The 13,966-nt window shown below is 35.2% G+C and overlaps 2 protein-coding genes across 2 annotated transcripts; one reads left to right on the top strand and one right to left on the bottom strand.

Moving 5' to 3' along the window:
- Positions 1–1,090: 1,090 nt before the first annotated feature.
- Positions 1,091–2,083, bottom strand: LOC126080214 (olfactory receptor 8I2-like). Its single transcript, XM_049891482.1, has one exon. The coding sequence runs from the start codon at positions 2,081–2,083 to the stop codon at positions 1,091–1,093; it is 993 nt and encodes a 330-aa protein (XP_049747439.1).
- Positions 2,084–10,822: 8,739 nt separating this feature from the next.
- Positions 10,823–11,770, top strand: LOC126079860 (olfactory receptor 8H1-like). The gene has a single exon (XM_049891225.1). It carries the CDS (start codon positions 10,823–10,825, stop codon positions 11,768–11,770), a length of 948 nt encoding a protein of 315 aa, XP_049747182.1.
- The last annotated feature ends 2,196 nt before the right edge of the window (positions 11,771–13,966 follow it).

Raw genomic sequence — 13,966 nt, forward strand, 5'->3', positions numbered from 1 at the left:
AAGCTACATGATGGGTAAATATAAATAAGACAGCAAGCCGTGATGTTTCACACAATTATTAAAAACTGAGCAGGAAATTTAGAATGACAATCTCTGGTAGGAAAAAAAATACAAACAGTTTATAATTTTCAATGATGATGATGGTTAAAAGTCTTTAAAAACCCATTGCCATTGAGTCAATTTCAACTCACAGCAAACTCATAAAAGTCTTTAGGGTGACCAATATTAATCACAAGGAACGAACTCGTATGAGCATAATAAAGGGGAATGAATAACGAGGTAGACAGTATCTTCAACACATCCCTCCAATAATGCAGTAGTGTGTTTCAAGGTTGTCCCTTATAACAATTTAAAATACAAAATATTATATTATGAAATGAAGTTTGCAGGAGTCAGACCCCTGTAATACAGATCAGAGAAGAAAAAAGCTAACAAGTACACTCACAGGTGCACACAAACACAGACAGATCCCATCCCATGAACTACCTTAAGTCCTTCCCAAGACTAAAGACTGATTCTCTTTATAGAAGATTTGTTTTAGATATAGGAAATATGATCAAAAATTTAACTATTTTGATGAAAAGACTCCACATGATCAAGAGATTTCCCTATGCGATCCAACGTCCCCTAGCCTTATCAGTGCTGGCACCTCACTGAAATGACCATGATGTTTTATTTTTTTGTCCTGTTTGTTTTTATTAGTTCTGTACACTTTACTGCTTTGCTCCCAAGTTATCTGCTGTCATTTCTTATTGTTAGTGAAACTTAGGGGCACTTGCACCTTAATTCTCTAATTTTCTGCTCTCAATTTGCAAACAGCTGAGAAAACGGAACATCAAGCTGTATTGGGGGTCAATTTACTCTTTTGTTTACATGTTTCAGTGTGACAGCCTTCTCATACACGGATGGCCAGGCAAAAATCCAGCTACTGCTCAGATAGCTCTTTACTTACTTGTACAGGTTTATGTTCTAAATAATCTAATTCACTATACACAAATAAATGATAATTCACCTCCTAAATTTCAAGACTCAAATTGATGATTTATTTTGTGATATGTCATATTAGGTTACCATAATATTTTCCTGAAGGTTAGAGCCATTTAATGTCTGAACCCACCCAGGTTTGTTTTTGTAACATGCATAGATTTGTCATGGAGATAGTTTTTTTATGTATGACTCTCAAGACAGCGTTCTTCACATCCTTGTTCCTCAGACTATAGATCAGTGGATTCAGCATGGGAATGACAATGGTATAGAATACAGATGCCACCTGTGCCTGAGTCAGGGAGGATGTGTTTTCTGGCTGTAAATACGTGAAAATCAAGGACCCGTAGAAAATGGTTACACCCATGAGGTGGGCTGCACAGGTGGAGAAGGCCTTCTGCCTGCCCGCTGCAGACTGGATCCTCAGGATGGCTGAGATGATGGCAATGTACGTGACTATGATGATCAGAAGAGGACTAAGGAGTGTGAACCCAGCTAAAACAAAAATCACCATTTCTGTACTGAAAGCATCTACACAGGACAGGGCCAAAAGGGCTGTGGTGTCACAGAAAAAATGGTTGATTCTGGAATCACAGAACGCCAAACTGCTTATCACACAAACAGATATCAAAGAATTTGTGAAGCCAATCACATAAGGCGTGGTTCCCAGCCAGTTGCACACTTTCTGGGACATAACCACTGAATAGAGTAAGGGATTGCAGATTGCTACATAGCGGTCATAGGCCATGGATCCCAGAAGAAAACACTCACTACACAACAGACCAACAAAAAAGTACATTTGGGCAAAGCAGCCAACAAAAGAGATGGTTTTCTGGTCGGACTGGAAATTGACCAGAGCCTTGGGCGTCACGGTGGAGGAATAAAACACGTCAATGAGTGCCAGATTGCTAAGGAAAAAGTACATAGGAGTGTGAAGTTGAGGGTCCATTCTGATTAACATGATTAACCCAAGATTCCCCAAGACAGTGAACAGATAGATAAGTAGAAATATCAGAAAAAGACTGACTTGAAGTTCAGGGTGGTTTGCGAATCCAGAGAAGATGAATAGGGCCACCTCAGTGAAATTGGACTCAGCCATTTATTTCGACTGAGGTCGGTCGTTGGTTTACCTGGTACTCAAGAACAATAAAAATCAGAGAAGGGTTCAGGTCTAAGGACCTAATAATCCCAGCTTAAAAAAAAAAAAAAAATTTTTTTTTTTTTTTTTTTACTTAGACTCAAATAATGAGATATCACCATAAAGGCAAATATTTAATGATTTCAACGCAGTTAAGGATTTATATGATTTTCATTTCTTACAACAATGAGCTCAAGCATAACAACAATTGTAAGGATGGCTCAGGACTGGGCAGTGTTTCGTTCTGTTGTGCATAGGGCCGCTATGAGTCGGAATGACTCAATGGCACCTAACAACAACAACAAACAGAATTGGCAGCCGCTGATTTAAAAAAAAAAAAAAAAATTCCAAGTTCAAAACTGTGTGGAATTGATAGCATCCCCCCTAAATTTCTCTCTGAAATGATTTAAAGGGATTTCTACTGTGTTATACCATCCTCTAGCCCAGTCTATTATTAAGCCTTAAATTGTGCACTTGTCAGTTTATCTACCGGAATTAATTATACTATTGGAAAATTAAATGCTCATTTGAAGAAAAGGCACTCCAAGATTTGTGGATTGAATGATGCTGTTGTGTGGCAAACTTATTTTTTTTGTCACCTGAAAGCTACTTCGCAGTGTTTTTTAAAGAGCTGAATAAAAGCTTAGATGGTCAAAGTTTTGCAAGAGTTTGTAAAAAGAAAATAAAATTAGGAATATCTTGCTTATTTTACAAATGTATGCTTAAGTTATTCGTACTTTTCTTCTATTACTTTTTTTTTTCTCTATTGGTTGGTTAAGATCAAATTAGGAACTTAATCTGTGATATATTGCCAATTATTTTGTTTGTGGGGGAACAGAAAAAAAGATTGCTATTGTTTCCAATATAAAGCATGTAATTATCTATGACATCAGGCAGTTGCCAATTCCTTGCCAAACATTGATATTCAAAAGTGGTAATAAAACAGTGGTAATAAAAAAAGCTACAAACAGTAAAATAAGTATGGTTTGCTATGTTTAAAAATGTAAGGTGATCTAACATTAGAAGTAAATAAAAATATAGGATGATCGATCAATGAGACCCGTACGGTGACTATAAGTCAGAGTCCACGGAACGGCAAGTTTTTTTTTTTTTTTTTTTTTTTGATTTATCATTAGAAGTTAGATTGCTAATTCAATTGATGTAAATTTGTTATAAATACAATTGAAAGCTACCTGTGCAGTTAATTCCAGTTGGTTTCTGACCTATAACACACTACTTGAATAACTCAAAGGGATTTGATGTTATTTAAGCGTACTAAAACGTTCAGCTGCTAACCAAAGGTTGGCGATTGGAATTCACCAATTACTCCTTAGAAATGCTATGGGCAGTTCTACTCTGTCCTAAAGGATTGCTGTTAGTCAAACTTGACAGGACAGTAGTGGATTTGTTTTGTTTTGTTTTTGATTTAATCATTAAGTATCCACACATTTCTTTCTGTTTATCCATGTATTGATTTAGAAAGCATTTATTCAACGAAGGCATTTTGTCTTGCTTCTCCTTAGAGCCAGTTTTCTTAAGTCCTACTGGAAGATGCAGACAAGTAAAAAGGATACTTTTCATTATGGGAGATTCACACACACACACACACACACACACACGCAAGCACGAGTTTCAGATCGGACACACACACACAAAAAACCGTTGCAGTTGAGTCAATTCTGACTCATAGCGACCCTATAGGACAGGGTAGAACTGCCCCATACGGCTTCCAAGGAGCACCTGGTGGATTCGAACTGCCGACCTTTTGGTTAGCAGCTATAGTTCTTAACCACTACACCACTAGGGTTTCCATCATCAATACAGCATGACAAATAATTTAATGACTAAATATACAAAGCGTTTTAGGAACAGTCACTGGAGAACGGTTAAGCTGTTTTAGAATTCAGAAGTGTTCCACACAGTAGAAGCTTTAGAAGGGAATATTTCTAGAAGAAAGGACAGAGAATTGGAAAACACTGAGGCTGAAAAGTTCTCTTTATTTTTAGCAAATATGGATACATTTAAAATTGTTGAATCATAACCTGTGCATGGAATCTTAGAAAATGGAGAGATTAGAAGGGGAGATTAGTCCTCAAATATTCTCAAATGAAATATGTTTTATTTTTATAAGATAATAAAATTAGACTTACCCAGAATTCAGTCATCCAAAGAAAATCTCCTTCTCTCTCAACTGTCTTCTTAATTTCCGGTTTATGATCAGACATTAAGAAAAGAAAATCACCGTTAATTTTTTGCATATATTTGCCTCATCTAATAATTCTGAATCTTACGAATTGTCTGTTTAATGATCTGTATCTGTTGTTTTTGTTGTTTAGCACAGAGCTTTATTTCCTATATAATGGATGTATTTAGAATTTACATATATAATGGATATATATAGAATTTATTTTAAATATATTGGATCCCTATAAATACGATGTTGATGAAAAATACATAGGTGTTTATGGTCATAGTGCTGGGTATTGTTTCCTTCCATCGATAGGATAGAAAGAGAAAATGAATTAACTAAGATAATTATTTAAACTCTTCCCCCCCCCGCCCCAGCTCAAATCTAGATTTGTAAAAAAAAAAAAAAAAAGATTTGTAGTCAGGGTTAATTCTGTTCTTAGTGTATTTCTAAAGCAGTGTCATGGCAATGAGTTTTCTACTGAAATCTAGTGTGTTAAACCGTCTTATACAGCATCTCTTCCTCAAACTCACAAACGCATCTCATAAAGGAATTGGACAATTAGCATCTTTCTTCTCTCGAGATTTGTATTTTAATTGTACCCCAAGGTCTTTCCTTAATTTGCTTGGAATACTTCTTCAATTGAAATATACAGAAATATATATTTCTTACTTTTATCTATTTCAGTGTAAATGGTTGCACACATATTTAAAAAAACTTAGAGGTTATCATTTTAAAAATCATGTTTATATCCAAATATGATGTTTAATTACTAGTGTATGAGAAATATTTTGAAGTTCTATAGGGATTTTTGTATGTTTGCATATTTGCCTCCAATTACACAGCACCTGCGCATATATTATCATCATCACCATTCATCATCATCATCAAAATTTCTAAACTTATGGAGTTCTTAGTATACGTCAAGCATAGTTTTAAGGAATGCAATTCATAATCTTATCTAATCTTATTACAGTGAGTGAAGTTGGCACTAATAAAATACCATTTTATTAATAAGTAAACTGAGTCAAACTCTCCTTTTTTTCATTTTATTATGTCTTAAGTGAAAGGTTACAGCCCAAATTAGCTTTCTTTTCAAAAACTTTGTACACAAATTGTTTAGGGACATTAGTTGCAATCCCAGCAATGTGTCAGCACTCTCCCCTTTTGCTTTCACCCTGGGTTCTCTGTATCCATTAGTCCAGTTTTCTTGTCCCTTCTTGCTTTCTCCTCTTTGCCTTTGGGCAGGTGTTTCCCATTTAGTCTAGTATACTTGATTGAACTAAGAAGCAAGTTCCTCACGTGTATTATTACTTTATAAGTCTGTCTAAACTTTGGTGGAATGGTGGATTAGGGAGTGCTTCAGTTCTGAGTTAGCAGGGGGTCCGGGGGCTGTAGTCTCAGGGGTTCCTCCAGTCTCTGTCAGACCAATACGTTTGGTCTTTTTTTGTGGATGAGGGTTATTGTTTTACATTTTTCTCCCACTCTGTCCAGGACCTTCTATTGTGATCTCTGTGAGTGCCATCATTAGTGGTTGACGGGCACCATCTAAGTTCTTCTGGGCTCTGGCTGGTGGAGCTGTGGTTCAGGTGGTCCATTAGTCTTTTGGTCTATTATTTTCCTTGTGCCTTTGGTTTTATCTGGAGCCCTGGTGGTCCAGTGGTTAAAAGCTACAGCTACTAACCAAAGGATAAGATGACTGCTCGAAAGCTTTTAAGACCTCACGTGCTACTCACCAAATTAGGATGTCGAACATTTTCTTTATGACCTATGTTATGCCTGTTGACCTAGATGTCCTCTGACACCATGGTTCCCAGCCATCAGCCCCAGTTAACGGTCCTTCAAGGTGTTTGGAATATGTCTAGGAAGTCTGTAGGACATTGCCTTTGTCAAATTGTGCTGACTTTCCCCATATTTGTGTTGTCTTGTCTGCTATCTAGTTAGTGATTCTCTCTTGCTGCCCCTCCCCCCCCTTAACTATCAGATTTTTTTTTTCTGCAAATAAACCTTTTCTTGGGTTTTTACAATAGTGGTTTGATACAATATTTGTCCTTTTGTGATTGATTTATTTTGCTTAGCATAATGCCTTCCAGATTCATCCGTATTGTGAGATGTTTGGTGGATTCATCGTTGTTCTTTATCATTGCATGATATTCCACTGTGTGTATGTACCATAGTTTGTTAGTCTGTTCATTTTTTGATGGACACTTAGATTGTTTCCATCTTTTTGCTATTGTGGATAATGCTACAATGAACATGGGTGTGCATGTGTCTATTAATGTGATGGCTCTTATTTCTCTAGAACATATTGCTAGGAGTAGGATTGCTGTATCATATGGTATTTCTATTTGTAGCTTTTTAAGGAGATGTCCTATTATTTTCCATAGTGGTTATACCATTTTACACTTCCTCCAGCACTGTATAAGAGTTCCAATTTCCCTGCAACCTCTGCAATATTTGTTATTTTCTGTTTTTTTTTAATTTGTGCCAGTTATATCGGAATCAGATGGTATCTCATTGTAGTTCTGATTTACATTCTTCTGATGGCTAATGATCGGGAACAAGTCCTCATGTGTCTGTTAACTTCTTGAGTGTCTTCTGTGGTCGAGCATCTATTCATATCTTTGCCCATTTTTCAATTGAGTTTTTTGTCTTTTTGTTGTTGCGGTGTTGAAGTATTCTATAGATTTTAGAGATTAGACTTTTGTCAGATTTTTTTCCTAGTCTGTGAGTTATCTTTTTACTCTTTTGGTGAGGTCTTTTGATGAGCGTAAGTGTTAATTTTGAGGCGCTCCCAGTTATCTAATTTCTCTACTGGTGTTAGTGCATTGTTAGTTATGGTTTGTACACTTTTTATGCCATGTATTAGGGCCCCTAGTGTTGCCCTTATTTTTTCTTCCATGATCTTTATCTTTTTGAGTTTTATATTTAGGTTTTTGATCATTTCAAATTAGTTTTTGTGTGTGGTGTGAGGTATGGGTCCTTTATCATTTTTTTTTTTTTTACAGATGGAAGAGTCAAACATTTTTAAGTAACCTTTCAAAAGCTATTTCTTAAGTATTAAAGTTCAGTTTAAACACAATTTTCTTGTTTTCAGATGCTATCTTAAGTATCCCCTTTTACTGTTCTTAAGCATTTAATATTATGACAATTATTTTATTACGGGGGTATGTATGAGGGGTATTGGGTTCTGAGATATTAATCACAAAGAGATTATTTAGTGGATATGCCCATCAACCCTTTTTTAAAGCATTGTCAAAAAAACAAGGCTCCAGGAATTAACTTGATACCAACTGAGATGTTCCAACAAATGGATGCAGCAATGGAAGTGCTCACTTGTCTATGCCAAGAAATTTGGAAGACAGCTACCTGGCCAACCATCTTGAAGAGATCCATATTTATGCCTATTCCAAAGAAAGGTGATCTAACCCAATGTGGAAATTATTGAACAATGCCATTAATATCACACACAAGTGAAATTATGTTGAAGATCATTCAAAAGGGGCTGCAGAAATACATGGATGTGATAGAAATGGAATATCCCACCATATACTAAATACTAAATTTATGATTATAAATTCACAAATGCCACTCCCTTAAAAGAAAACAAAACAAAAAAAACCTAAAAACTTTAGACCCAGATAATTCAATGGTAATTTCTGTTAAACTTTTAAGGGAGAAATAATACAAATATTACACAAGTTCTTTCAGAAAAGAGAATAGGGGCAACTCTTCCAAAAATTGTTGTATGGATCGAATATAAGCCTAATATCAAAATTTGAAATATACATTATGGGGAAAAAAAAAATGACCGACACGTCTTTAATGCTCATGTATTTAAAAATCTTTAATAAAAGAAAAGAAAAGAAAATTTAATCCAGAAACACTAAAAATAATTATCATAATCAAGTGGGATTTATCTCAGATATATAGGATTGGGTAAATATTGAAAAATCAACCATATTAAAGTAAGAATAAAGGAAAAGATGTTATCATATTGGATTCAGAAGATTCCTGAGATTTTTTTCATATTTCAATTTCTTTTCCTTTATAATTAAGAAAGCTTTTGACCTGATCATATTTAGAGTTTTTATGATATATTAACATATCTTAATAATTATTTTAATAATAATTTATATTATAATAAATTAATACATTTTATGATATATTAATATTTTTCTTCTATAACACTGTAAAATGTTTACTAGTCTCAGCATCTTTTTTTTTTGTCCTTTCTTCTCTCATTTCTCTTTCTATAAACCAAAAGCCAAGTACCTTAAAATGGTAATACAAGTTGCACGTATTTCTGTGCAGATGAATTAGGTAACACTGCCAAACCTGAATGGAGAACCCACGCCACGGTTTCCTTGTTATCCCTCAAAATGTCCCCCTGTCTGCTGCTGAATACTCCTGGAGAGAATTTATCTACAGAGTACCAGTCAATGCATGACACATGAAATTGTGTGTTTTGTAGAAGACTAATCTAACATAGCCCAAGGGGTATTATTAGTGTTTCGTGATAAAATGAGGGTAACATACTGAATATATAGGATAATTGATACACTATGTAAGTAGACATATAAGTAAACATTTTAAACACAAAGAAAAATTATTGGAAGAAAATACATCAAAATATTAAAAACAGTTTTGAATGAGCTTCATTTTCTTTGAATTTTGTTGTATACTCTGCTTTTTCTAATAAGCAATGCTTTACTCCTATGATAGTATCATACTTAAAAGTATAAAAAGAATTCATTGTAAAGAACGTACTATCCTACCATTGGTAGTCAACTACTTGGCCTTTGAGTTACAGAGTAATTAAGCATTTTTCTAAAAAGAGTTTATCTAACATTCTAGTAAAAAATGTGGAGGATCACAAAGGAAGACTAAATCATCATGGTTCTCATTATGTCTCTTCTAAAGGAGTAGGCAACAATCTGTTACAAGCCTAGTGTGAATATATTAGTCCTTGAGTTTTTATCTTTGGAAAGGTGCCAAGCAATGTCCCTTGGAAATTAGTCCCCAAGGATGATGGAATGTTGCATTCTCAGCAACTCCCAGTATATGAAGTGCCGTGGAATTATTAGGGTGAGAGGCAAGGGATAGTCAGCTCTGCTTAAGTTCATAGTCTCTCGCAGGTATTTTTTAGAGATATAACTTCCTCTCAAATTTTGCATTTGACAAGGAACTGAACAAAATTCAAAGATTGATTTACCTCAGGAAAAAAATGCATGCACAGAAATGTAAAAATTATGCATTTAAAAGGAAAACAGTATTATATCACAGAAATTTTCATCTCCTTGAAGGCTTTATTTTATTTTACTTTATTTTTTTGAAGAATACTTTGAGCTTGACAAAATTCCAGACAGGTAATATTGGAAGAAGAAAATTTTCACCACGTTTGGCTCACTGTAAGTATTATTCTCAAAATTAGAGGGTTTTAGGTCAGATCATGAAGACTGGTGGTACAGTGGTTATACGCTCGGCTGCTAATCAAATCGTCAGCAGTTCAAATCCACCAAGTCCATCCGTGGGACAAAGACGTGGCAGTCTGCTTCCGGTAAAGACCTACAGCCTGGGAAACCCTGTGGGGCACGTGGTACTCTGTCCTACAGGGTCACAATGAGTCGGAGTCAACTCCACGGCAACGGGTTTTGGTTTCGTTTAGGTCAGATCAAATAAAATGGAGACATCTGCATATGCCTCACCATAAGTGACGCTAGGGTTTGTGGAAACAGACTTATGGAGCTGGTGGAATCAGCTGCATATGAGCAGTTGTTCATATTTTGGAACTATAACTTTCAGAAGGAATTTTATTTTCAATAGTCAAGAAAACAAAATGTCTTCTGCAAATGAATATTCTGTGGTCTCCAATTTTAATACATCACAGTAAAGACTCCAAAGGTTGAAGTTTCCGATCTGTCTGTTGTATTAAATGATATTGAAAGCAAAAGGACAGTAAATGATGGTTTAAAACTTTGTTTCTATCACTGCTTACTACACATTTAGAATTTTTCTTCAGGTTGCCGAAATTAATTATAATTAAGAACATAGTGTATGAGCATGCTTTTTGTAGTAAACCTAACATGGTAGAATCACAGAGCCAACATTTACTCGCTTTTACTTTGGATAAATTACTTAAACTTCTGTGCCAATTTTCTTATCAAAAAATGAGAGTAATAATAACACCTAGGGCATGATATTTTCATGGAGATTAAATGTGTTAGGAAAGGGGAGCCTTGAGAACACTGGTCATTTCATGCGAATTACATATGTTACTTTCTGATTATATAACATTCCAATGTCCTTTTACACCCATATTTACATATAGCAATGCAATTAAGATTCTGTTCAGTCATATTTTGTAATCTACTCTGTATTACCAATGTATAGAAACACAAAACTGTTCTTTTTTTTTTAATGCCAGATCATTCATCCAAACAAAAACCTGTTTGAAGTAACTGATGCTAAGTATTAATTTAATCTTCTACAGTTTAGAGAAGTTGCATACTATGAGTAGAAGTAATAACACAAACATGTCTGACTTCATCCTCATGGGACTGACAGACTCTGAAGAGATCCGGCTGGTCCTCTTTACTCTATTTCTCCTGATATACCTGGTTACTGTGCTGGGGAATACAGGGATGATACTAATAATCCACCTGGATCTCCAGCTTCACACCCCCATGTATTTTTTCCTCAGTCATCTGTCATTCCTTGACCTCAGCTACTCGACGGTCATTACTCCTAAAACCTTAGAGAACCTACTGACTTCGACCAAGGATATTTCATTCAGGGGCTGTTTCACCCAGATGTATTTTTTTGTCTTCTTGGGTGCCACAGAATGTTTTCTTCTGTCTTCTATGGCCTACGATCGCTACGTAGCTATCTGCAATCCTCTACGATACCCAGTTATTATGTCCACGACACTCTGCCGCTCCCTCATCACTGCATCCTATGTGACTGGCTTCATTGACTCCTTTGTCAATGTCCTTTGCATGAACACATTGCGTTTCTGTGACTCCAATGTAATCCGTCACTTTTTCTGTGACACACCCCCAATTTTAGCCCTGTCCTGCACTGATACACATGGTACTGAGATCATGATACTCATTTTTGCTGGCTCTACCTTAATGGTGTCTCTTATCACAATCTCTGTGTCCTATGCATCCATTCTCTCCACTATCCTGAAAATCAATTCCACTTCAGGAAAGCGAAAAGCCTTCTCTACCTGTGCCTCCCACCTCCTGGGTGTCACCATCTTCTATGGTACCATGATTTTTACTTATTTAAAGCCAAGTAAGTCCTACTCCTTGGGAAAGGACCAAGTGGTCTCTGTTTTTTATACGATTGTGATCCCCATGCTGAATCCACTCATTTATAGTCTCAGGAACAAAGAAGTGAAAAATGCTCTCATTAGAGTTATACAGAAGAGAGAGAGCACAAGGCATGTAAGATGACAGTGATGTTCCCTATTTAATCTCATGTTTTCTTTCTTTCCTACTAGGTATTTCCTTGGTCTTTCTCTCTAATAACAATTTCATCTTTCAATTGGCCTCTATTTCTGTTGAACTATTTTTTACTTGACTGTATACGATCTTGGACATCTCTAGCCATATATATATATTTTTTTTTTTTTAGAAATCTATAGAGTAATTGGAAGCCAGGAAATATGAGTTGAACCTGTGGTTTAAATACATATGCCTTTAAGGAAAATTAATGTGCAAAATAAGAAAATAGGCTATCATTTTTAAAACTCTATTGTACCAACCTCCATGTATATCCAATTTCAGAGAATTTAGTTATGGGTAATGAAGCCCTGGTGGTGCAGCGGTTAAGAGCTCGGCAGCTAACCAAAAGATCAGCAGTTCAAATCCAGCAGCTGTTCTTTAGAAACCCTGTGGGACAGTTCTACCCTGTCCTGTAGGGTCTCTATGAGGCAGAATGGACTCAACAGTAACGGGTTTGGTTTGGTGATTTTTTTGTTGGTTTTAAATTACATTATATCAACCTCCATGCACACCCAATTTCAGAGAATTCAGTTGGGGATAATAGCTACATTTTTGGCACAATGATAACAGTTTCAGAGATCAATTTACGCATTATACAGAGAGATGTATATATAGCTCAGTGATTATGAGCACTTGTTTTTGAGTTAGACATTCCAGGGTAGATTCCAGGTCAGCTACCCATTTAGCTGTATGACCCTTAATAAGTTACTAACACTTTAAGCCTCAGTTTTCTTAACTGTGAAAAATAAATAATTCCTGGTCCATAGAGTTCCAGTAAAGTTTAAATCTGACAAAAATGCATTTCTTGCAGTACTTAAGTGGTGCTCATTATCATTAGAATATATGCATCCTTGCAATATTTAAGGAGGCCTGATGGTAGAATGGTTAAAGCACTCAGCTGCTAACCAAATGGTCGGAGGTTCCGACCCACCAGGCACTCTGTGGGAGAAAAACGTGGCAGTCTGCTTTCGTAAAAATTCACAGCCCTAGAAACCCCATGGGGCAGTTCTACTCTGTCCTGTGGAGTCGCTATGAGTTGGAATCAACTAGAAGGCAGGGGGTTAGGGTGCAATACTTTGAATGCACAATGCCATTTGTTATGAAGAATTTTCCTGGTGTTTTGTAAATTATTTTTAATTAACTTAATTGATACACACACCAATAGCTTAAAAATTAAAATAAAAAAACTCACCCCTTCACATTTTTGAGCTTGTAATGAAGTAAATATTGTAATATAATTAAGTATAGAAAAATGGTTTACGTTAATATTCAAGAAAACTTGGAAAATATTCAAAAATATTAAAGAAAATAGAGATGAACTAATCTTTCTTGGTATGTTCCTGTTCTTACTAACACCTGTGTATGTGTATATATTACACACAGAAACAAAAATTCAGTATTCTTTTGCATCTTTCTGCTTCCACTTACCTGTATAATATTGTTAATTGCTTTCCATTTAAACCTTGAAATGAATATGATCTTATCAAGGGGGAAAATCATCTTGCAACGCTTTTGAACTTGGAAAGTTGTAAATTCATCAGGTTAAAAATCTGCGTGCAGTGATGTATCATTGGTGTAAATTTGCAGAACACTTGAAAATCCTATATTTCTATGATTGTCAACAAGCCTCGATACATTACTTCTATTGGACTTTTGTCTATTTCAAAAACTCAGTGTCTTCACCCTGATTTCTATAGGCTAATTATGTTCTTTAAACGTAAATTTTCAAGTTAAATGCTTCAGTCACTTGTCTCAAAACTGTCGATAGGGAAAAATTATAAAGCTAAGAATTGACGATGAATTCAGGATTAGGGCATTCCATATATTTTGATCAAGTAGATTGCTAAACATCTTTTTTTTTTTTTTTTTATGTCCCCTACATATCCTACAATTGGGGTTTCAATTTTCTCTATTGTTCAAAGATTATTTCAGAAAGTATTTTTTTCATTTTCCATGTATTAGATTTTTAATTTCCATAACGGTTACTTCATATGTTGTTTCCATTCAGGTAATATCTTTATTATTATTGTCTTTTTAATTTATATTAGGGTTTTCTTTTAAAAATTATACTTTGTTATTTGTGTTAAATTTGTTTCTTTAAATGTTTAACATGAAGTATAATCTCTGTTTTAGGATTAAAAACTA

This window comes from Elephas maximus, chromosome 7 (assembly GCF_024166365.1).
Source record: "Elephas maximus indicus isolate mEleMax1 chromosome 7, mEleMax1 primary haplotype, whole genome shotgun sequence".
NCBI lineage: Eukaryota > Metazoa > Chordata > Mammalia > Proboscidea > Elephantidae > Elephas > Elephas maximus.

Bases quoted from the DNA above. Each gene is read 5' to 3' on its own strand.
- LOC126079860 (XM_049891225.1), top strand. From the start codon at position 10,823: ATGAGTAGAAGTAATAACACAAACATGTCTGACTTCATCCTCATGGGA.
- LOC126080214 (XM_049891482.1), bottom strand. From the start codon at position 2,083: ATGGCTGAGTCCAATTTCACTGAGGTGGCCCTATTCATCTTCTCTGGA.